At 31.2% G+C, this 22700-nt stretch overlaps 1 protein-coding gene across 5 annotated transcripts in view; it reads right to left on the bottom strand.

Moving 5' to 3' along the window:
• Positions 1-22700, bottom strand: part of LOC105448566 — a 109276-nt gene that overhangs the window by 36704 nt on the left and 49872 nt on the right. For all 5 annotated transcript variants that reach the window (XM_011687217.1, XM_011687219.1, XM_011687218.1 and 2 more), the window contains one exon: positions 20662-20721. In XM_011687217.1, the coding sequence (XP_011685519.1) occupies positions 20662-20721 (60 nt within the window). The remainder of the gene's footprint in view (positions 1-20661; positions 20722-22700) is intronic.

Below are 22700 nucleotides of genomic sequence, written 5' to 3'. Positions count from 1 at the left end.
GCATCTCCATTTGCATCCGTGCAGCTTTGTAAAGAATCAGTAAGTAATTTAATGAATTATGAATGTCGAAAGTAGAGACTTTAAGCTTTAAAATGCTTTTTTGATCATTCCGATACGATCATTTTTGACGAAGTTACACTCTCTTAAAATTTGCCTATTTTTAGTGATCAGAATGGGTGATGCTTTAATTTTGCTGTCGAGTGTATATATAGAATAAGCATATATTTATATATAATATACAATTATTTTTATAATTTTCTTATATTGCTAATAAGAAAAGCACACGCTATATATTTATTCTTCCCCCTCATCATCAATACTAAAATTCTGTCATTAATTTTATTTTTACTTTCCTTGCATGTCACTAAATAACCGTCCTTTTTGAAGAAGCCTCGTAAAAGTCATAGAAACGGCCGAACCTTCCTACTTCCTTGTTGTACTCATAGATCCTTAGAACTGTCGGCAAAGAGTATAGACGAAGCGAAATCACGTTTTCCACTGACGTAACGGCGTGATCGTTCGAACGAGCGTTTCATTCTCCATAATTAAACGGTAGGCAAGGTAGAAGTTATCGATGGCGGCGCATTAAAGGTTTCGCGAACACAATTCCTGCAATGCTTTTGCAACTCCTTCGTCGGCGCGTGCTGTTAAGAAACCGCAAACTCGCCAATTTTACAAACCATATGCCACGACGACACGTAATATGTAAATTGTTTCATAAATGTACGCGTGACGAGGTATAAAACACTTTAATCTCAAGGATAGCGAATTTGTGGTAAGAGAAATAAATGTTACATATAAACACATTTTCTCACATAATAAAATAAATCATTGATTAATAAGAAGCTTCTTACACGGTTTTTTTTAATTTACCATGTTGTGAATCCTCTGATAATTAAATCTCAATTAAAATTTATCTGAACTGAAAGTAAATTATAATTTTGCAAAAATATTATTTATTTTCTAACAATATGAGACAAGCTCGTCAATGTAAAAACAATCAAATTATAAATAGGCCAAACTAACGAGCACTAATAAGGTGATGTTTAAATATAAAATTTATTCAAAGCGAATAGGCGCGGTACATGTTTCGGCTTTACTTAGCCTTCTTCAGCCGCAAAAAATCAAATAATTAGCGAAAAATACACGAGTCACAATATAGTCGATGTATAACAATAAATTAATGTAAAAAAACGAGAGTCGAATAGTAAATATACATGAAGTAATCAGCGTTAAAAAATAGCAATTTAAGAGTCAATCTAATCATAGTGGTCGTCGAAAATTCTATTTTATTCTGGAGCAGTCTCTTTGTTCACATTATAAAACGTCTCAACAGAGTGGAAATTCCATTGGAAGTATTGTGAAAATTTGTCAAATAACCAAGTTGACATCGTCAACTATGGATTCAAAATGATCGTAATTAAAATCTAAAATAAATTATGTAGAAATAGAACACATAAAGAAATGTTAAAAACTTACTAAGTCAAATGTAAAAAATTCATAAGTTTCTCATATATTTATTTTTTCCGAGAATTCTTATTTTCAACTTTGAATTTATGATATACAATACGAAAATTTGTGCTTCAATCTTTGCGACACATCGTATTTCAGAACAATCGAAGATGATATGTATAATACTTTTCTGCGAGCTAAGCTCGTCTAAGCTTCTAAAAAAATATAAAAAAAACAGCCAGGTAGACAGAGTACGCGGTGCATCGTCGCTGCATACGCGGCGGTTGCACGCGTTTCGCGTTACAGTTTGCACATTTAAATTCGATGTTTCATTACGTCCAGGCACGTATGCGGGTCCGAAATATTACACTGCCTCGAAGTAATGGGAAATATCGCGTCGGACGATTCTGCAGATTATACGTATACATCCATATACATATATGTATATATTGCGCGCGCGTGCGTGTGTATGCGTGCGTGCGTGCGTGCGTGCGTGCGTGCGTGCGTGCGTGCGTGCGTGCGTGCGTGCGTGCGTGCGTGCGTGCGTGCGTGCGTGCGTGCGTGCGTGCGTGCGTGCGTGCGTGCGTGCGTGCGTGCGTGCGTGTGTGTGTGTGTGTAATATATACATATAATTTTATCTAAAAAATAGCGATCTTGAAATCTCAAAAAATATTACGTATAAGAATAATATTTTGCTTATTATAACATAGTATTTGTTCCTTCCAAACAAATAATATACATTTTCTCGTATTAAAAATGGATTCTCTAGGCGATCAAGTCATGTTGTCCACATATATGTTGTATAGGCATATAGTCAAGATAAATAGTAAATACAATCTATTATTTATTTATCTGTATAAATGTCCTATACTATTATTTAAGTTATATATATATATATATTATATATATATTATATATATTCTATATGTATGTATACGTATATAGGTACAATTCATGTAAAACTTAATTTTGTATAATAATTATAAGATAAACAATAAACTGTATTTATTGCTTGTTTTAATTCTTTATATATTTTTATATTTATACTTAACTCAATTAATATATGAGTGAAATTGTCCTGTATACATATATGTATAATTTGTTACATATAACTATAGTATTTCTATATTACGTGCGTGTAATTATAACATAGTATATGTATAATAAATAACGATAATGTAGCATTATAAATATTATGATACAGTACAGATATTAATATATAATTGATGTATATATGTACATACGTATATAAAATTGTATACATATATAATAATAATAATAATAATAATATGAGTTTTAATATCGTCCTGAATATTCTTGGGATTCCCTCTCGAGGAATTCTTCCTTGGCTCATTAGTCGCCTTAATACTTCTCTCGATAAGTCGTTAACATTCTTTTTTTACTGATTATCTGTCCGCTTCGGGCAGCACACTAACGCGAGGTGGAGCACCTCGACGTCCCGTCGTTGGATGAATAAGGATCACATCTCTCGAGAGGACATTGGCCATACACGACTTGTTGCTAGGCGCTCCGAGGTCAACCGTTATGCTTTCCGCCGAGTCGGTTCGTAGATTAGATATCCCGATCTAAATATCCGTACTTTTTATGTCACTGTTCACGGATCGAGGCCTATACATCGGATAGGTATATCGCATGTCTTGGCAAGATTTCACAGAATTGTGTAAATAAAATAGTGAAACATTCATTTTTCTCGATTTCGTTTTCATTATATTATGTAATAGAATTAAAAATCTTATTTTTTGATTTCATATGTGTGTGTTGTTTGTCGTTTGAAGAAGTCGATTGAATCAGAAAATCAGAAGTATCTCTCTTTCCCGATAAATGATTTCCACGAAGGAAAAGAAAAAAATAGTTCCACGAAGGAACGTTATCTAGAAAATGAATGCTATCGTAATCGATCGTTATATCATTGATTACAAATTAATTAAACGATACGTTCGCAAAGCGCGATTTCGTTTATTTCACAGGCGCTACTCACGACCGATTTAGTTCAGAGTCACCATGTAGGTGTAAGAACAAAGGTCTTCGCTTTTGCGAGAGACGTTCCACGCGCCTCACTTTTGCGCATTGTTTGCGCAAACAGTCCCGACGCTCGGTGATCTAATAGACCGGCTTTCCATCGGCCAATTGGCCGCGGCAATTGGTAAACCAATTAGAGTCAATTATACGCATCGCATCCTTTCGCGAGAGGCGCGCAAAAAAGAGTCACGACTGTCGAACGTGAAACCTAAACTCCCCCCGCGGAAGCGCGCACGTGGCGCACGCGTGCACCACATGCACACCCCCTGTTTCTCCCGCTCGCTTCCCTCCCCCTCCTCCCCGCTACTGGTTTGTTATATCGACCCCTATCATCTCGTTGTAGCGCTTAATCATCGAATTCGTGCAGGGAGACGTGGATCGGTGGATTAGATGACGATCACTTTACTACACCGGGTGTCGCTAAGAATACAATGTATAATTTACCCTCCTTGTACATTTCACCTGTCTATATCTTTCAAATGTCAAGTGTCAGCACGTACAGCGAATATATTTTAAGATGTAGGAAAGTCCTGCGTATTCTTCAAAACGATAAATCTTAAACATAAACAGACTTCTTCATTTTATATTACATATATTTCTATTTCATGTAAAATGCATGTAAACAATACATCGAAAAAAATAATCTTATATTTTTCAAAAATCTTTCAAATTTAATCATATATTTAATTTCATCAATGTAACGAAAATATGAAAATATAAAAGTATATTTTAAAAACAGAGTATTCTCAAGTATTCTACAGAATACTGAATTTTATATATGCTACTGTCAAAATCTATAATCCATTACAATCGATCCCCCCCCCCCTCACTTCTACATGGGTTTACGATTTTTCATGCAAAGCGAGGTCCATCCCACACCTCCCCCTGCTTATGTAGCGCAACAAGATCTACTGTTGTAAGTACTGATGCATACGGATTTTCAATTCTCCATGCGAAACGAGATCTATCCCACATTTATCTCTACACAAAGAGAATTTTCTTTTAAAATTTACCCTGAAAATCGTGTTAATCGTGGGACAACATAGTATTTCGGCAAATTTTATGTAATTTTTTCTGCTTTATTACTGTGCACATTACAATAAATTTGTTGTAGTACATATTAAAAAAAAAATAGTGAAAATTACAATAGTTAAAATTTATTGAAATACTCGATTATTACCGTTCTTCGGTTATACTCCGCACTCGATCTTTTATCTGCCCGACTTACCGACGAAGTCAAATAAAACGAGAAATTCAAATTTAAATTTGTCCGGATTTTGGTGGCGGATCCTATATGTATATTGTCCTACGATTACCATGATTTTTAAAGTAAATTTTAAAATAAAATTCTCTCCGTGTAACTAGTGAAATCAGGTTTTAACGGTAACATATATGAACAATTTCATTATTTTATTAATACATATTTTCTTGTAAAATAAAATGTAGTACATTAAATCGAAAAAGCTAATTTTATCTTTTTGAAAATGAAAATTTTTCCCTTCATTACCGAATTTGATTTCATAAATGCAACAACAATTATTATAAATATATTTCAAATACATTTTTACATATCCATTATAATCGTTACCTACAAAAAACAAAAATTATAGAAGCATTTCTGATACAGTCGAACCTCGATAACTTGAATTTCTACAACTCGAAAATCTCTATGAGACAAAAATTTTGTTCATTCCCTTCCACTCCGCTGCCGAAAATCTCTATAAATCGAAATAAAACCTACTTTAAATCGAATTATTTGTCAGGCATTTAGATATGTATTTTACCTCTGTAACTCGAATTTAAAGTAGCCATACCTCTACAAGTCGAAGTTCACCTCTGTAAGTCGAACTTCCATTGTTGCTATCTCTATAATTTGAAGTTGTAGCTATGTGTAACCATGAGTAATAGCCTGGTATTTTGTTTTATGGTTACATTTATCATGTGTATGTAATAAATAATTTCACTGTTAAATATTGATTTTTTCCCTCTAAAAGCCATTATAATCGAAAAATTATAAACTCTCGTACAAATCCTTTGTAAGTCGAATTTTCATACATTAACCTTCTTTTACTCGAATTTCGATAAGTCGAAAACTCTATAACTCGAACAGTTTTTCTAGTCCCTTGAGATTCCAGTTATCGAGGTTCGACTGTATAAATATTTAGATATAAAATATTAAATAATTAATTAAATAATTATAATTAATTAAATAATTAATTATAATTTAAAAGATATTACGATTTCAGTTCGAATTTTGTTATAATATAATATTCACTAAATTCACTAAAATATGTAGGAACTTTTCGAACACCTTGTATTACAATAGCAGAGTTATATTTCGTTCGAGTTGCAAAAAAATAAACAAGCAAAAATAAACCAGTTCGTTAGATGAATTGAATTACGATAAGAAATACGATCGTATCTCTACATTTCTTCAGATGAATATTAATATGCTGGACATCCCTGTACGTGACTAACAATAAGAATAACGTTAGGATATATTTTGACTTAAATTAATTAATTTTACTAATAATATCGGACTAATCCAGAAATTTGTTCAAATTCTATCTTTTCTCTTACATGTAAATATCTTATTAATAACAATAAAATATTAATAATTTTTTCTCAGTCGTTTCTGTAGAGAAATTGGGATAAACATGAATAGGTAAATATTTACTTGGTCCGAGTATCATCACAAATGAATTATTCGCTTTCAAAAATGACTGAAGGCACAAGCTTTACATAGCACGTAAAAAAAATCCACGTTTAATTGGACGATGGTAAATTAACGGCGATTAATTGGCGATAACGTGTAGATATTTTCGCAGCGATTGTTTATGATCGCTGAAACTGTGTAATCAATCGCACGCTTGTTTCTCCTTTAAATTAACGATCAAACGAAATTTGCATTAACGCGCACGTGATTGGCGCGATGACGCAAATGGCATGCCATCGATCGGTTGGTGCGACGCACGTTAATGATTAATATCGATATATAATAATTCTTCAGCAATTCGCGACATGTCGGATTGTTAATTGCACGTGACTTGAGCAAATATTGAATGAATCGTGCGGCGGTAAAGAGAGAAGGGCAAAACTCAGCAAAACGGAGCCACACTCCGAGCTTGATTAACGGAGGATCAACATGATTATTTACACGATAGATCTTTATGTGAAACATCGTCTTGCACAATGTTCTCAACGTAATAATTGCCATAAAATTATTGGCCAACAATAAATATTTCTAACACAAAATTATATATATTAAATAAAAATTAGGAAATTATATTTCTTGGACGAAGACTTCCAATTTCATCCTTTAGTTTAGAAAGCTCGAGACCTTCAATTTTTCTCTTAATAGAATAACCATATGTCTTTTTTTAGCGGATAATACTAAGAGTATTATTATATAATTTTAGCAAACTCTTTTAAGTACCTACTATAATTATTATGTAAGTCTTCTTTAGAAGGAAATCTTGTTAACTTATCTTTTGTTTATGTATCAGGAGACACGGTAGTGGCTTGGTGTCAAGTGTTTAAAAAACTATAAATATAAATAAATTATAGATACACGGAGATACTGTACTTTAGTACGGATTGCAGTACAATTTTCGTTATTTTGAAATACATAATATCTAAACTAATATTATGACGGAAATTTTTATACAAAAATATTATATTTGTATTTTCTATTTTACGAAAGAATTATTGTAATTGTTCGAATATTTAATAATAATGTAATTTAAAATAATCAAAAGCCAAAAATATCTATCAATTTTATGCGTTTCTAAAATATGCAGAAAATATAAGTAATTCATTCCTGGTAATGCTTGAGATATTACTCGTGATATTTATTCACTTATGTGTCCGAATTTTTTAAAAAGAAATGATTAGTAAAAATCCATTAATATTTAAAATGATTAGTAAAAAAATATTAATATTTTATCGTTATTAACAAAAAGTTATAACATCAATATAATAATTTGTAGATGTAATAAAACATTTAGCTGCGTAAATATTACGTAAGTGTTGTTATAAACATTTAATTTGTATATGCCTAGTATTTAAAATATCTATGTGATATTTTCTATATAATGTGCATTTTCTGCCTGCATTTATGTCATTATTTAACTTTATTAACACAGACCAGAAATACATGTATAGTGTATACATTTAATCGATTTCTATAAATAACAAATATTAATATAATAATATAATCGAGCTTTATAATATACGTACATTTTTTAATGTACATTACAATATCTTTCCATGTATCGTACGTTCTCCAATCAAAAACTAAATCATTCCTTCTAGTTCTTCAAAGAACATCAATAGAGACGCGACTGTATGTAGATCGCATCGCGGAATTTGGTAATCTCACATAATTTTAAGACAAGTGAGCCAAAACGTGTGCGAATAACAATGTGAGTCCGTGAAGGTAGCGTCAAAAAGTAGCGTCTTCTCTTTTCAGTTGGCAGAGAGGCATCAGTGTGACCATCACGTGGCACTCGCGCGCGGAGTGCAGCTGGCGTTTATTGTCCACGTCTCGTCTCGTCAAGAGCGGAGGTTAACCAACAATTGAACCGCAGTAGGCGGTTCGCATTAATAGAACGGACGATCGATATGCTGTAGTCCTGGTTTAAGGATGCGCGAATGTCGTTTACTACAATTTTTCATCGTAGAATCTCACTTTGCTTCAACTTTCACACCACCTAACGCTATCCTAAAATTTGTATTATGTACACCATTAACGGTTTATTTCCAAATTTAATAAATTTCACAAAATTATGTATCTAAAATTTAATTAATCTCGTTAAATTATCTTCGATTTATCTCAAAATAAGAATCTCTTGTTTGTTTCCTGAGATCTCCTTCAGATAAAAAATAAAGTAGATGATTCCTAACGGTAGTGCCCATTAAAATTTCTAATTCCAACGGAGTTCTCGTTCTTACATCTGTTGTTTTATCGAAGTGTCCTGCCTATTATTCTGCCAGCTAAAACGTAGTAACACAAAATATCTTAGTTCTTAACTTTTCGGAGAGACATTCAGTACTTCTTGAAAATGAAGTCCCGCTCGAGTTTCGAAATAAAGGCACAGTTTTTGTTTGTCATTCGCGATAACAATTAATATCTCTACTCAGCATATAATTTTTACCTTAACCCGAAAGTAATCCTGAAATAGTTTTCATACGCTACCAGAACAAAAAAATAAAGCTCACTCACAGTAGTTTTATTTATTAATTGAGAAACCATAGCTATTTTTTATTTCTTTTTATTTTTTAAAAAATTTTAAACAAAAATAAAAAATAATATACATAATATCAAATACTAATAAATTGTATAGAACAATCAATACTATACAGTAATTAATAATAGATGACTTAGGTCGTTCGGAACCGACGTTAAACTGTAGGTCCTATATATAATACTATCTATCTACGGATATACACAGAAGAAGAGATCGCTTACACGCTGACAAGCGTACGATACAAAAGAAGAAGCAAAAAAACATCTTGCGTAATCGTTTACGCAAAAAAAAACATAAATGACTATTTTCGAGTTAAGAAAGTTTTAGTCAAGTTCAGTTTAAATGGAGCAGCATTATATCTTATTTCACATTCTTTTAATATTACGTCTCACTCATAACAGTATTACGACGCATCAGACGTCGCGCGCAAAAATGTTTCAACGTTTAATGGATTATTTTTCATGGATGTCTGCGAGATAAACACAACATTGTCAAAAATTAACCCTAGACTATCACACATGGGTAAAATTTACCCGAACCATTTTTGAAGTGCGTGCCATTTCGACAGGGTTGAAGAAGTGGGGTCGCGATGTGAGGGGGAGGAGGGGAAACTTACAAGTGTCCTCTACAACCTTCCATTATAAGCCACGTCATTCCACTTGGTATTACCATTCCAGTCACGCGTAAAGTTCGACAATCGGTCTAGTTCACTCGGTCAAATAAATGTTTTTTAAAGTGGAGCCATTTGAGGTATTTTTCTTTTGAAAATACTACTCATGTTCTTTTAGAAACTATGCTTTACTTTTTTTACTCCTGAAAAGATCTGCGATGTAAAAGAAAAATCAGCCTTTTTCGGAAAAGATATAAAACTTGATTTACATTTTTGCAAATTGTTCATGTCCTTAAGATCTTTAAGTGTTACTATCCATTCAACCACCTTTTTTACTGTCTGGCGTATAAATTAAAAAAAAAGTTCTAAATCGATTCGTTTGAACCGAAGTTACGCAACAAAATAGATAAACCGAGTAAATTTTACCCAGTATGGTAGATTTGGGTGGCAAATATGGTGTGGTACAAGAAATTGGATTAGATAAATATAATCAACTCTTTAGATATAGGTCTTTCGTATTTTGTAAAAAGGATCTATTAGAGCTATTAAATTTGAATTTAAAATGTTATATATAGTCGAATCCCGATAACTCGAATCTCAAGGGAAGAGATAAATTCTTCGAGTTATAACAGATTTCGATTTATCGAAATTCGAGTAAAAAGAGGATTAAAATAGGGTAAAGCGAAGTAATATGGATAAGTTAACAGAAATTTTGAGATAATATAAGAGACTGAAGTCGCACAATAAATTCAATTAATCACACTTAAACATACATTATTAGTGCACATATTGATAGCAACATTAGATACAAAACATATGTCGCCGCGCTGAAATTAAGCTATCCAATTTACCCGCTGATTTTCATATGAAGAAAATTTGAGAGGCAAATTGGATAAGGGTGGCGGGGTAATTTGAATTATGATAATTAATATATCTAGAACGCACTTTTTACTATTTTTTCAGTTTTATTGTAACCGTATGCATGTTGACAAGCAAAAATAACTTGAATATTTTCTTGAAAAAAGAAAAAAATAGAAAACAGTAGATTTGAACCTTTTCTTGAAAAAAGAAAAAAAATAGAACAAACTTTATAATGTAAATCTTTAAATAAAAAGGACATTCTATAAACAGCGGCCGCAAATAAATTATTTCCTTCCTTCAGCTCTAACACATTGTTCGTGAAACCACATCTTGCATTTTTTGCAGCATATCCAATTACTTTTTTTTTGAGATATTTTGAAATAATAACTGACGTTGCAAAATCTACATTTAGTGTCGTTTTTTCTGTCATGTTTTTTATCAGATTTATCTTCACTGGAAGACAATATTGCAATGGAATCCTTCTTTTTTAATTTTGTTTCTGCTTTGTTCACGTTTGTCTTTGTTTTTGTCTGTGTTTTTGAGAAAAATCTATTTTTTTCTTCAATTTTAGCACCTTTGATCTAATATTTGCGATGTTTTCTGGAGACGTACTGTAACAAGCTTGTCATTTAGGCCTAGTTGGAGTTTTTGCTTCTTGGTTTTTTTGGAGGTGCAAGGTGGAAGAATTTCTACAATTGCTGTTTCTGTAATGTCGGGTACGTAGGACTGAGAATCGATGGCTGATGTCGAAAGATTTTGATCGGCGTCAGTTGCTTCTTCACTTTGACAGTTTGGTAGTCTCGTTAACAGCGGAACTCGAAACAATTCAGGAGTAAATCGAAAGTCTTCAATAACGTGAGGTCTTAAAGGAAATATTTCAGTGCAGGAAAATTCGTTTACTAGTGGGATTTTTTATCCTACTGCTCGTAAATCCTTTTTTTATAATGTCTCGCCATCTACAACCAAGCGGAACAAATTAATTTTCATGTTTGCGAATGTCAGAAATGAAAACGTAACTTGCCCGAATAGCCTCGCAATTTGTTATTCAATTTACCCCGCAAGACAACATGTGACTAATTATGACTTAATTCTAAAAGCATCTAACAGAAAATGTCAACTGATGATATAAAAAATCGTAACACATCACACAAGCTTTTTAAGGTTAGAATCAGTCAATATTTAAAACATGATGGCACTTATAACTTAGGTTCGGGGCACAAAATGTTATATGATGCAAAAAAATAATAAGTTAGGTATTTTCAATAAGAAAGGCTCTTCTGGTGCGCTTCAATATGTGACCGAATTTCCATTTAATAATTCACATACATTCAGAGGGTTTGACACTTTACTTTAAACGTCACAGTGCCAATATTTCCCATAGATAACAAACATGTCCGAAACTTTAATTTTATCCAAAATGCCCCGTTATCCGAATTATCCCGCTGTACCCTATGAAAATTCGACTTATGAAGGCTTTGTACGAGAGTTTATAATTTTCCGATTATAATGGATTTTAAAGCAAAAAAACCAATGAAACCAATGATCTGACAGTAAATTATTTATTTCACATATCATAAATATAATCATAAAACAAAATATCAGGCTATTATTCATGGTTATGCATAGCTACAGCTTCGAATTATAAAGGCAGCGACAATAGAAGTTCGACTTGTAGAGGTCTAGCTACTTTAAATTCGAGTTGCAGAGGTAAAATAATACATCTAAATATCTAGTGATAAATAATTCGAGTTAAAGTTTTATTTAGATTTATAGAGGTTTTCCACAGTGGAGCAGAAGAGAATGAACAAAATTTTCGAGTTGTAGAAATTGGAGTTATTGAGGTTCTAAAAGTGCCCTTACTCTGAAAATTTATGCTAGATTTTAAAAACGCACTTCGCTCTCTTGTGCGAGGTGAAATACAGAGAGTGGACACTCTTCCTATTATTTTGAGCGTTTTGAATATTATCGTTGCGTATGTTCGATACAATGTCGCGCAATTGCTACTGATAATACTGTCAAAGATAATTATAAATTTTCTTGAAGATATCTTTAGTATCTGACTGAGTTAATTCTTCTTAAGCTTGACTAATTCGTGAGATTGCAATCTTACACAATATTGCGACGCGTGCCTTGCTCTTAAGCCTGACTACGTATCGACTCGAAATAGCTTTAATATCTGATTTGCAGCATTTTTTAATTACGCAGTAATTGTTTTTTGTTGCACGATAATATATTATATTGTTTTCTTATACATACACGCGCGCGCGCGCGTGTGTGTGTGTGTGTGTACTACACACACACACGTATGTACAATAAAACAATATATCATCGTGCAACAAAAAATAATTACTGCGTAATTAAAAAATGCTGCAAATCAGATATTAAAATCGAGATATTTCAGAGATCAGATATTTAAATCGAAACTTTGATTTAAAAATCGTTCACTAGCGACCTCTAAATCTTAATATTTTTTAATAAAAATTTAGGAGTATTCTTTTGCATGAAATGGAAGTTTTTGAGTTGAGAGGCCGATTAAAAAATATATTTTTTTTGGGTCAGTCTAATATATATACAAATTAAATTAGAAGCAATGGACTTTAAAGAATAAATTCATATAGTGAAAATAGTCGAAAATATAAGAGCCGACACGGGTGTTGGTGTGTTAAAATTCTTATTCTTACAATATCCATTGTAAGACCAACCGAGCGGCGCGCAGATCGAGTGTTGTGAATACTGTAACAATAAGAATTTTAACACACCAACACCCGTGTCGGCTCTTATAGGCTATTTTCACTATATAATATATATGTATACATATATACATATATATACAAAAGAAAATTAAAAAATATAGTGTAAGAATATAAATCTGTAAGGCTGATTATTGATAGAAGACTGAGGTAATTACTAAAGTAACAGAGAATGTGAGGGTTAGCATGCTAATAATGAAAACGAAGATTTTTATTTCAAATCTCGAGCGGCCCTGTAATTTTATCCATCTCTTCTCACAAAAGCGAATTTATTTATTCCTTACATATAATACAATACACATTAGTAAAATATGTATACAAACTTATCTCTTAATATTACACAAAATTTTTTGCAAAGCGATTATATTGAGAATAAATTTTGTATATATTTTAACATGTATTGTATGTGAAAAATAAATAAATTCACTTACTTTCTGATTTCTCGTCCTATAGGTACATACATATATTGTAGATATATTCATTTATAGATCATTTTATGCAAATTAAAAACATATTATAAGATTTAATTAAGTCAATAAAAGTGATTCTATTTAAAATATTAATTTTAAAATTATCATGTACCGGTTATCCCATTTTAAAGAATATATTTGAATATCTCATAAATGAGATACCGAGATTCTTTTCAGGTTGTAGAATTCTCGAGAAGTATACATTTTATGTGTTTATGGTTTATGTCGATAAGAAAATTTGACTTTGATTGGCGTCAAAGTGAAATGTGGATTTAATTTCTATACCTTTTTAAATAAAATCCTAATTTTTTTTAACGCCTATGTTTGCAGCCTTTTTTATGATAAATTTAATTGCACCTATTGTATACGAAATCAATATTTAAAAGGACTAATCTTATTAAAAGGAAAATCAAGGATCTTATTTAAAAAAAAAACTCAAATTATTTTCATTCCCAAACTAAAAATATTTTTATATTGTTTGTATTTTGTACATGTTACAATCTGTTACATGATAAAAATAAGCGATTGAAAAAAATTTGACATTTCGAAAATGTATAAAAATTTTCCTATGTATTATTTTTATTGCAACTGTGTGTAGTAACTTGGCATAGTAAAATTATAATATATAATAAAAATGTTGTTTTTTATCTTAAGTAAACCACTTAAGTATTCAATGGAAGTTTTAATATGTCAAGGAACTTTTAATTCTGCAAGCTTTTATTGTATTTACTATTTACGATAATTTTCATTATCACTGAATCATAACGGTGCCAAAAGAATGTCAAAAGAATACCTTACGTTAGTGAGAAATTTTTTAATAGAATATATAAATATAATATAAATATAATTGCAATATAAAAATACGTGCTAACTATATGTATAAGCATAAGATCTTTATGTTATCTATATAAAGATTATAAGGTACTAATATTCACAGATATGAAAAAGGACGCTGTAATATTTTATTTTATAATTTTACGTAGTCTTATATAACTATAAACCAAAGTAATGAAAGAGTTAAAAACCATTGATTATGAACCATTCGAAAGTGTGAAATCAGAAATATTATGTATTAATCTTCAAAGTAATTGAATTTACAATTAGTTATACAAAATTTTTGCATTATGCTTATTTTTACCAAATAATCTGAAAATATCCAGCTAAAAAGGCATATTTATTTTATGTATTTGTCATCATCAACGTCAATGGTACATTTATTCATATGTATATATATATATATATATATTATTTTTTAACTTCTACAATATTAATCTTAATCTTAAATTTAGACTGATTGAACTGTCACTATAATACATAGGTTCTAGACATTTATTTTATATTTTTTTACTTCTGACCAACTCACATGTAATCTCGTGATACTGTAATTTTGTCTTTTTATACTGTCAGAATTGACCTGCGGATTTTTAATTGTATATTCACCAATATCTTTAAGTTCATTTATATTATTGCTGCTTTCACGCTTTTGATATGATTAGGTGAATTGCTCTTTACTCTCAATAGGTAACGATTAATACATCTATATTAGAATATGATATTGTATTACGTCATACAAAATTGGACACAATGACCAAATAAATATCTTTGTATCACTGATACTCCATTCCAACCACGAAAGAACTGTTACAACTTTCGGATTGGTCAATCTGAAAATGGCTCAACCTCATCTCAATCTTCCTTTCGTTAGCATTTGACCACAGTTTATTGAAGATGACTCAAAGTAAAGCCAAAACGTTCGAAATAAAGTTAAAGTAATATATGTTAACTTTAATATTATGTATTTAATTGAAAACTAATTTGCATACTACTCTTACTCCGTGCTGTTACCCTCATTTAAAAATGTCCCTTTTTAGATTCTTAAATTGTTAAATAAAATTAGTGTTGAATGATTAGCTTATAATGCATTAATTATATTTTATTTATTAATGTTCAAATTTTTTTAGATATATTTTTTAGACATATGAACATTTAAAATGTAACATCATTATACAGGGTGAGTCATTTTAATGTCCCATCCCCAATAACTTTCTTATTTTTTATTTTAGAAATAAATGTTTTAGACAAAAGTTTGGTTTGAAGAGGGGCACATGATCCCGATGTGAGTCATATCATAAATGTCACCGATTTCAAGAAATTTTAAAAATAACTAATTTCTTAAATGGAACTTCATTTTTTCCTTGAAATAAAAGTTGTAGATCTCGTCGAGATGTTTTCAAAACACACCCGATAATTGTCTTTTGTATAAGCCGTTCCAGAGATATGTAACTTCAAAGTTTGCTACTTACAGTTAAGAACAACAGCATACATCCTTTCAGCTGCTTTTAAGTTGTCATTGCATAACCCGACTATTTTTATCATTTATTTTTGTAGGTTGTTTTCTACCCTCGCGCAAATTTCTCTTTGTATGTATTTGATCACTACAAAACTAACGTTAAATATGTGAAGTTGATGTTTGAGATTATAATTCTAATTGATTTTTTACTATCCACGTGGAGTGGGTATAGTAAAATATATTTAACGTTAGTTTTGTAGTCAATTGATCAAATACATACACAAAGAAATTTGTGCGAGAGTAGAAAACAATCTACGAAAATACATGATAAAAATAGTCGGGTTATGCAATGACAACTTAAAAGCAGCTAAAAAGATGTATGCTGTTGTTCTTAATTGTAAATAGCAAACTTTTAAGTTACATATCTCTGAAACGGCTTATGCAAAAGACAATTATTAAGTGTTTTGAAAACGTCTCGATGAGATCTACTACTTTTATTTCAAGGAAAAATTAAGTTCTATTTAAGAAATTAGCCATTTTTAAAATTTCTTGAAATTGGCGACATTTATTATATGACTCACATCGAGATCATACGTCTCCCTTTAAACCAAACAACTTTTGTCTAAAACATTTATTTCTAAAATAAAAAATAAGAAAGTTATTGGGGGTGGAACATTAAAATGACTCACCCTGTATATTTATTCAAAAATTAAATTTCCATAGTTATCACTTGTTCGATTATTCATACAGATGATAACCGTGGAAAAAAATTTTGCAGCCAATATAATTACTACGCTGTAAAAATATGTATGTTTATCTCTTAGAACATATATTACTATGTTCTAAGGTTTATCTATAAAACATATATGTATATCTAGATAAACCATAAATTTAATACTGTTACGCGCCGCATACAGTCCTATGAGCATGGGCTTATTATTCAAAATATTTATATCCAAGTTTAACAGTATCCATACATATTGCGGTGAAAAGTTTTTTATATAAAAAATAATTATAATAATTATATATATAAGATATGTCTATACATTTTTGACTCTCTAAAACATTATATAATATCATAAATAATCACAGTTTCTATTTATTTAATAAAATAATATATGTACTAGTATATAAAAACAAGTATATAAAACACGTACATACAAGTATATAAAAACTTAATAATAACAAATTGTATGTGTGTGTATTTATTATTATGGCTATGTTTCATTATTCATTACAAGTACATACATAATAAAAATATGCAGTATACGTAACGTAAACTACATAGATTTTCAGTACTCGCAGTGAATAATATGGAACGCACAATGTGTATAAAATAGATTTTTTTTCTTTTGCTAAAAGCTAAAAAATGCTTCGTTCATGGTAAGATTATTGATGTTATCATATGATAATAGTAATTGTTTATCAATATACCTGCAGATAATTATATACCTGAATAGAATGCAATGTGATCAATGGTTGCAAAATAGCGGATATCGTAAGTCGATAACTGAGTAAAAAGCGCGTATTTATACGTGTTATCGACTAAAAAATAGGACGTTTCCTACTTTATCTACACTCACCAGGATTACGACGTTAATACTTAAATGTTCTACTAGAGGGCATCAAGATTGTAGTTTTAGAGAATGTTTTGGCTACATAAAGCCAGTTCTACATTAGTTGCAAGCCGATCGCAAGCTTGTTGCGACAGCCAATCCGAAGTATTGATTTCAAAATGCAAGCTTCAGATTGGCTGTCGCAACAAGCTTGCGATCGGCTTGCAACTATAATGTAGAACCGGCTTAAAGTGCCTTTTCATGCTGACGCTCGACGCTCATTTTTAGCATCAAAATTACGCGATCATAGTTAGCTTGCACAAAAAGCAGCAACATCAAGTTTAACGTCAATCGTATCATTCGTATCTAAAATGTTCAGAACAAAACAACAACAGCTTTTGACGCTGAAGCTGAGAATCCAGAAGAAAATCCAGCTTCTTTTTTTGACGCTAGCGTCAAAGTCGAAGTCACACGCGATTACCAAAAATTCAACATGTTGATTTCTTTATTGCTTACGTCTTACTGCTTAAGTTTTTCTGTGTGCCATGACCTTAACGCTAAAACGAGCGTCTCTTGAATTTGCACCTTTAAGGCTCGCATCTACTGGCTTTCTTATGTTTTTTCAATAACAAAAAAAAAGTAAATATTTAATAAAATGCCTATATGAGTCGATGTGTATAATAATATATTAAATAAATAAATAAATAAATACATAAATTATAAACGTTTCGATCCTGTTTTGGCCGGTCTTTCGCAGTATATATAATAATTAAAAAGATTTAATATTACAACAGAAACCAGTGGTAAATTTTGTCCGAGAGTAACAGAGATGTGGAACATATTAAAAAGCGAGATGCGTAGTCAATAATAAAAACCATGGTTCCACTTAAAAGAATCCAATATAATATAGTAAAAATATATAGTCGCTATTATATTAGATGGAATGTCTGAGTGGCGTAATTAAAATTTAAAAAATTATAAGTTGCAAATTAAAATTAAATGATATAACGCACGAACGTCGATGTATTATTCGACTCATGAACTTAAATAACACACAAAATTCAAAAAGAATTCATTCATGTACTCTTTTTTATAAGTTTTTCTTAGAGAGTTTAAAAAGAACTCAATCGTATGTCATCAATTCCGAGTTTATTTTCACAAAAAGAATTCTTTTTCAGAATTTTTGAAAAAGGATTCTCTAAAAATAAACTCATAATTGATGACTGATTGTAAGTTCTTTTTAAACTTTCTGTACTATTTGGGAAGAACTGTTAAAAAAAATATATGTGTGTGAGACATGCGGTTCTTTCGTTATTAAATTGAAAATAAACATTCAATTTTAGAATTACAATAACAGTAGAAAAATAATTTCAAAAACAATTTGAATAAAAATTATTAATATCGCTTAATATATACATATATATATTTTTTTTAATAGAATTTTATTTATTATTTCATAAACCATGTAACTTATTGATGTATATTTCGATGTATATTATTTTACATTAAATATTTCTCATATTACAATCTCACACAAAAAAGTTGTAACTATAATTCTGTCACGGTTTAAATTAACTTCATATTATATCTATTATAAAATTTTAACAAACTTAAATGGTAATAATAATTACAATTGCAGAAGCTACAAAATATTGATATTTTAAAATTTAGAGACTATTCATACCTGCATTTTGTCAGAATCAAAGAAATAATATGCGTATAATTTTTGCAATTTGAAACACGGTTATTAACTCACGAAAGCATTTCAAATTGATAAGACACTAACTCATGAAATGTGTCATTAAACTTTGCTATCAATCTAACGTATATACAATAAAATGATTAAATACGAATCTTTGTCAGATACAAGTTTTCGTCTAATAAACCTCGATGTGTTTCTAAAGATTATGTCGACAGATGTCAGACCTGATAACACAATTTGCAACCTATTTCTCGTTTTATCCGCAATAAAGCGGTTTCTCGTTAAAAGTCGTTTGTATGGACATAAGTTAAACGAACGATTCGCCGCGCGTTTAGTTATTCATTTCTGACATCGTAAGCCTATGATGTGGGTGACAATCCGAAGATATAAGTAAAAACATAAAACATGAAAAAATTAATTTTACATTCAACCTTCGTGTATGCTAATTTTTACAAAAGAAAAACAATTATTAACAATTTAGGATTTGTTGGATAATTGTTTTGCGTTACTCTAATACTTCTCCCCAGTGGACTTTAAAAACTTAACGTGTTCCGAAAGCTCCGTTTGATCGATTAGGTCATTTTTTTACATCTAATATCGTCCGTTATTATATAAACTTCTCGTTATTTGATAATCTGAGAAATCAGCTCCTATGTAGATTTGGCGTGACTCACTCTGTTGAGCGGCAACGCAAAAACCTAGCTGCATATATCTGCATGTGCATCGGCCATTACTATGACAGCTGGTCGTAAGCAAACTATACTCGGGACCAATCATTATTTATGCGGGATCGGACAGGGCGTCCTGCGTACGCATATTCTCGAATGGAATTACCGTTCTGTCGCTAATTAATCACTCACTGTCGCGAGTTATAATAAACGGCGGAATTTCTCAGAGGAACACATTTCCGCGCCCGCGGAAAATCATGTTTCACTGAGCCTATTCAAATAGATAACGTCGTATTTGGATACAATTAATCGAGCATACTGGGCCGCACCGTATACGCGTTAAACTAACTATAATTGCGATTCAATCGGCGGATACGCGGGAGAGGCGGTCGCGAGGCGAGACCTGGCCGACCGAGAGTGCATCAATTGGTGAATTACGCGCCGTTAATATTTTAGCATCAATCTCGCCGCTCACTCGGAAACTGGATCCAGTCGACCCTGGACCAAATCCTGACTGAACATGGCTGACGAAATGTCTCCTCACGAATTCCCAGTTCTAGCGCAGTCTCTCACGAGTCCTTCCGTTCCTTTTTTTTTTCTTCTTTCCTTTTTCCTCCTTTTCGCGAGTGGAAAGACATAAGAATAGCGAATACCGAGTAAAACTGTCGTCGACGCGGATGATTACTCGAGAAATTATACTCGTAATGTTACACCGCGGTTGTGCCGATTGATTCGCATGCAGCCGGCGGACGACATCAATACACGTGACACGCGCAGAGATCAATTTTTAAAGACACGGGACCCAGCAAACACAGATTATAACTACAATGTTACAGCAACATTGTAACATTCTAGCTATATATTGCAGAAATATTACATTGTTGCAATATTGTAGTTGTAATCTGCAGTGTTTGCTGGGGAGTCTCAAACAGTCGAGTACAAATCCACGTGAAGGAGAAGAGAGAAATTAAAGAACGGGGTTCTTTTTCTTAAAGAAATCATAAATCACTCACCAGTGTCGTTCTCATGCCCTTGAGGCCCATCCCCCACATCCTCGGTGGCTGCAGAAAGTGCTGCAACAGATAAGAGCGGAGTGAGATCAGTATACGCACACGGCCGTTTTACATTAGAGGGACGCAGGGGTGGGGAAGGAGGGCGAGGGGAGCGCGATTATTAATGCGGGTCGCGTCGTAAAGTTACGTGCCCTCGAGGCGATCGCGACCTTCCACGTTGACGGACGGACATTAAACTATAAAGTATTAAGCTGTAGAGCCCAGCACCGCGACAATTAACCCTTTGATTGGGAGTTATTTATGCGATGTGATCTCTGACAGGGTTAGGGGAAAAATGAATGCGAAATTAGGCTTGTTTGCGTATTTGATTCTTTTGGTAACCTTATAATGCTGCAAGATTATGTACAGCATGTCTCAAAACTACCGGATGCTGTCTCAACGACATTCTGGCCAATTTAAAGTCGGCGTTTCTCAGCGAATATGTCGAGACAATTTTCAATTTTCAATTTATAAGCGATTACAAGAAATTTTTTGCAAAGTAAACTCCCCTTCGGGAAGGCAAATGGATAATACAAATTAATTTTCTCAATTGACAAAATAAACTAGAAAGAAAATTAATCTTCAGATAAAGTTCATTTCGAGAGAATTTTAATTAGAGATCTATTTTAATTTATCTGTAATTAAAAATACTATAGAAGATACTTTAATTAGAGATACCTACTACAGAATTTATAAAGATATGTTACTTATATGAAAGTTATACCATAAATAATGACCTCTTCTGTATTTATATTCAGAAAAAAATTTTTGGTTAAGAATTCAGCTGTTATATGATATTTGGTAGTTCCAAAATATCTTATTTGAAATCTACATATAAGCATATATCAAAAAAAATTATTACACATATATGTATATTACTGTTTTATTACTGACAATCTTAATACTGTAAGATTAAGTTGTCTCAAAAAATCACCGGATGCTGTCTCAATGATAAATCTTTGACAGACAGTTAACTTTTCTTACAATCAATAAATATCAAGCGTCGACAATTTTCGAATTGTAAAATAAAATTCGAAATTTTTTGCTAACTATAAATTCCTTTGGAAAGTCAAATGGATAAGAAATTAACGAACGATAATGGATAATAAATTAAAAATTAACTTTTTCAATTAACAAAGTAAACTGGAAAAAAAATTAACCTTTAGTTCAGGTGGAGTTCGTTTCAAGATCTTAATTAGAGATCTAATTACAAAGATATATTATATCGATAAAACTACGATAAATATAAGGAGGCATTCTTCGGCATTCTTATTCAGAAAAAATCAATTTCGGTCAAAGATTCTGTTAAAAGAATGTCTGTTTCAGATTTGTTGTAAAAAATCTACCACATGAGGATATATCAAAAAGAAAACCAAAACATAATACAATTTTATTTTGGAACAATGCTGGCGCATTTCTACCTAGTTGATCGTTCTATACTTTTTCTCAGAAAAAAATAAAAGTTCTGACAAGTATAATATAACTATTCTAAAATGTATGTTCCGATTTATGTACTGCAAGTAATTTTATAAAGTCACGAGAGTAAAAGTAATGTCGAATTATCAAGATAGATTCATAGCAAGATACATATATGATGTTGCATGTTAACATTATTTCGTTAGTTGGAACAATTTAATTGTAGTAAAATCACGGAATAACTATAATAAATAGTAATAGAGTTCAATACAACAGATTATAAATTATTTACTAATTAATTTACTTTAAAAGTAATGTCGAATTATCAAGATAGATTCATAGCAAGATACATATATGATGTTGCATGTTAACATTATTTCGTTAGTTGGAACAATTTAATTGTAGTGAAATCACGGAATAACTATAATAAATAGTAATAGAGTTCAATACAACAGATTATAAATTATAAGTATATTTTTTCAATTTAAACAAACATTTTTCTAAAGTCAACAATTATGACACAGTAACATATTATAACACTTTTTTATATCAATAACAAATGTTACTGAAATTATATTATTTAG

This window comes from Wasmannia auropunctata, unplaced genomic scaffold (genome assembly GCF_000956235.1).
Source record: "Wasmannia auropunctata unplaced genomic scaffold, wasmannia.A_1.0 LD336083.1, whole genome shotgun sequence".
Classification (NCBI taxonomy): Eukaryota; Metazoa; Arthropoda; class Insecta; order Hymenoptera; family Formicidae; genus Wasmannia; species Wasmannia auropunctata.
Note: the sequence above shows the minus strand (reverse complement) of the source record. Positions and strands in the feature narration are given on the sequence as shown.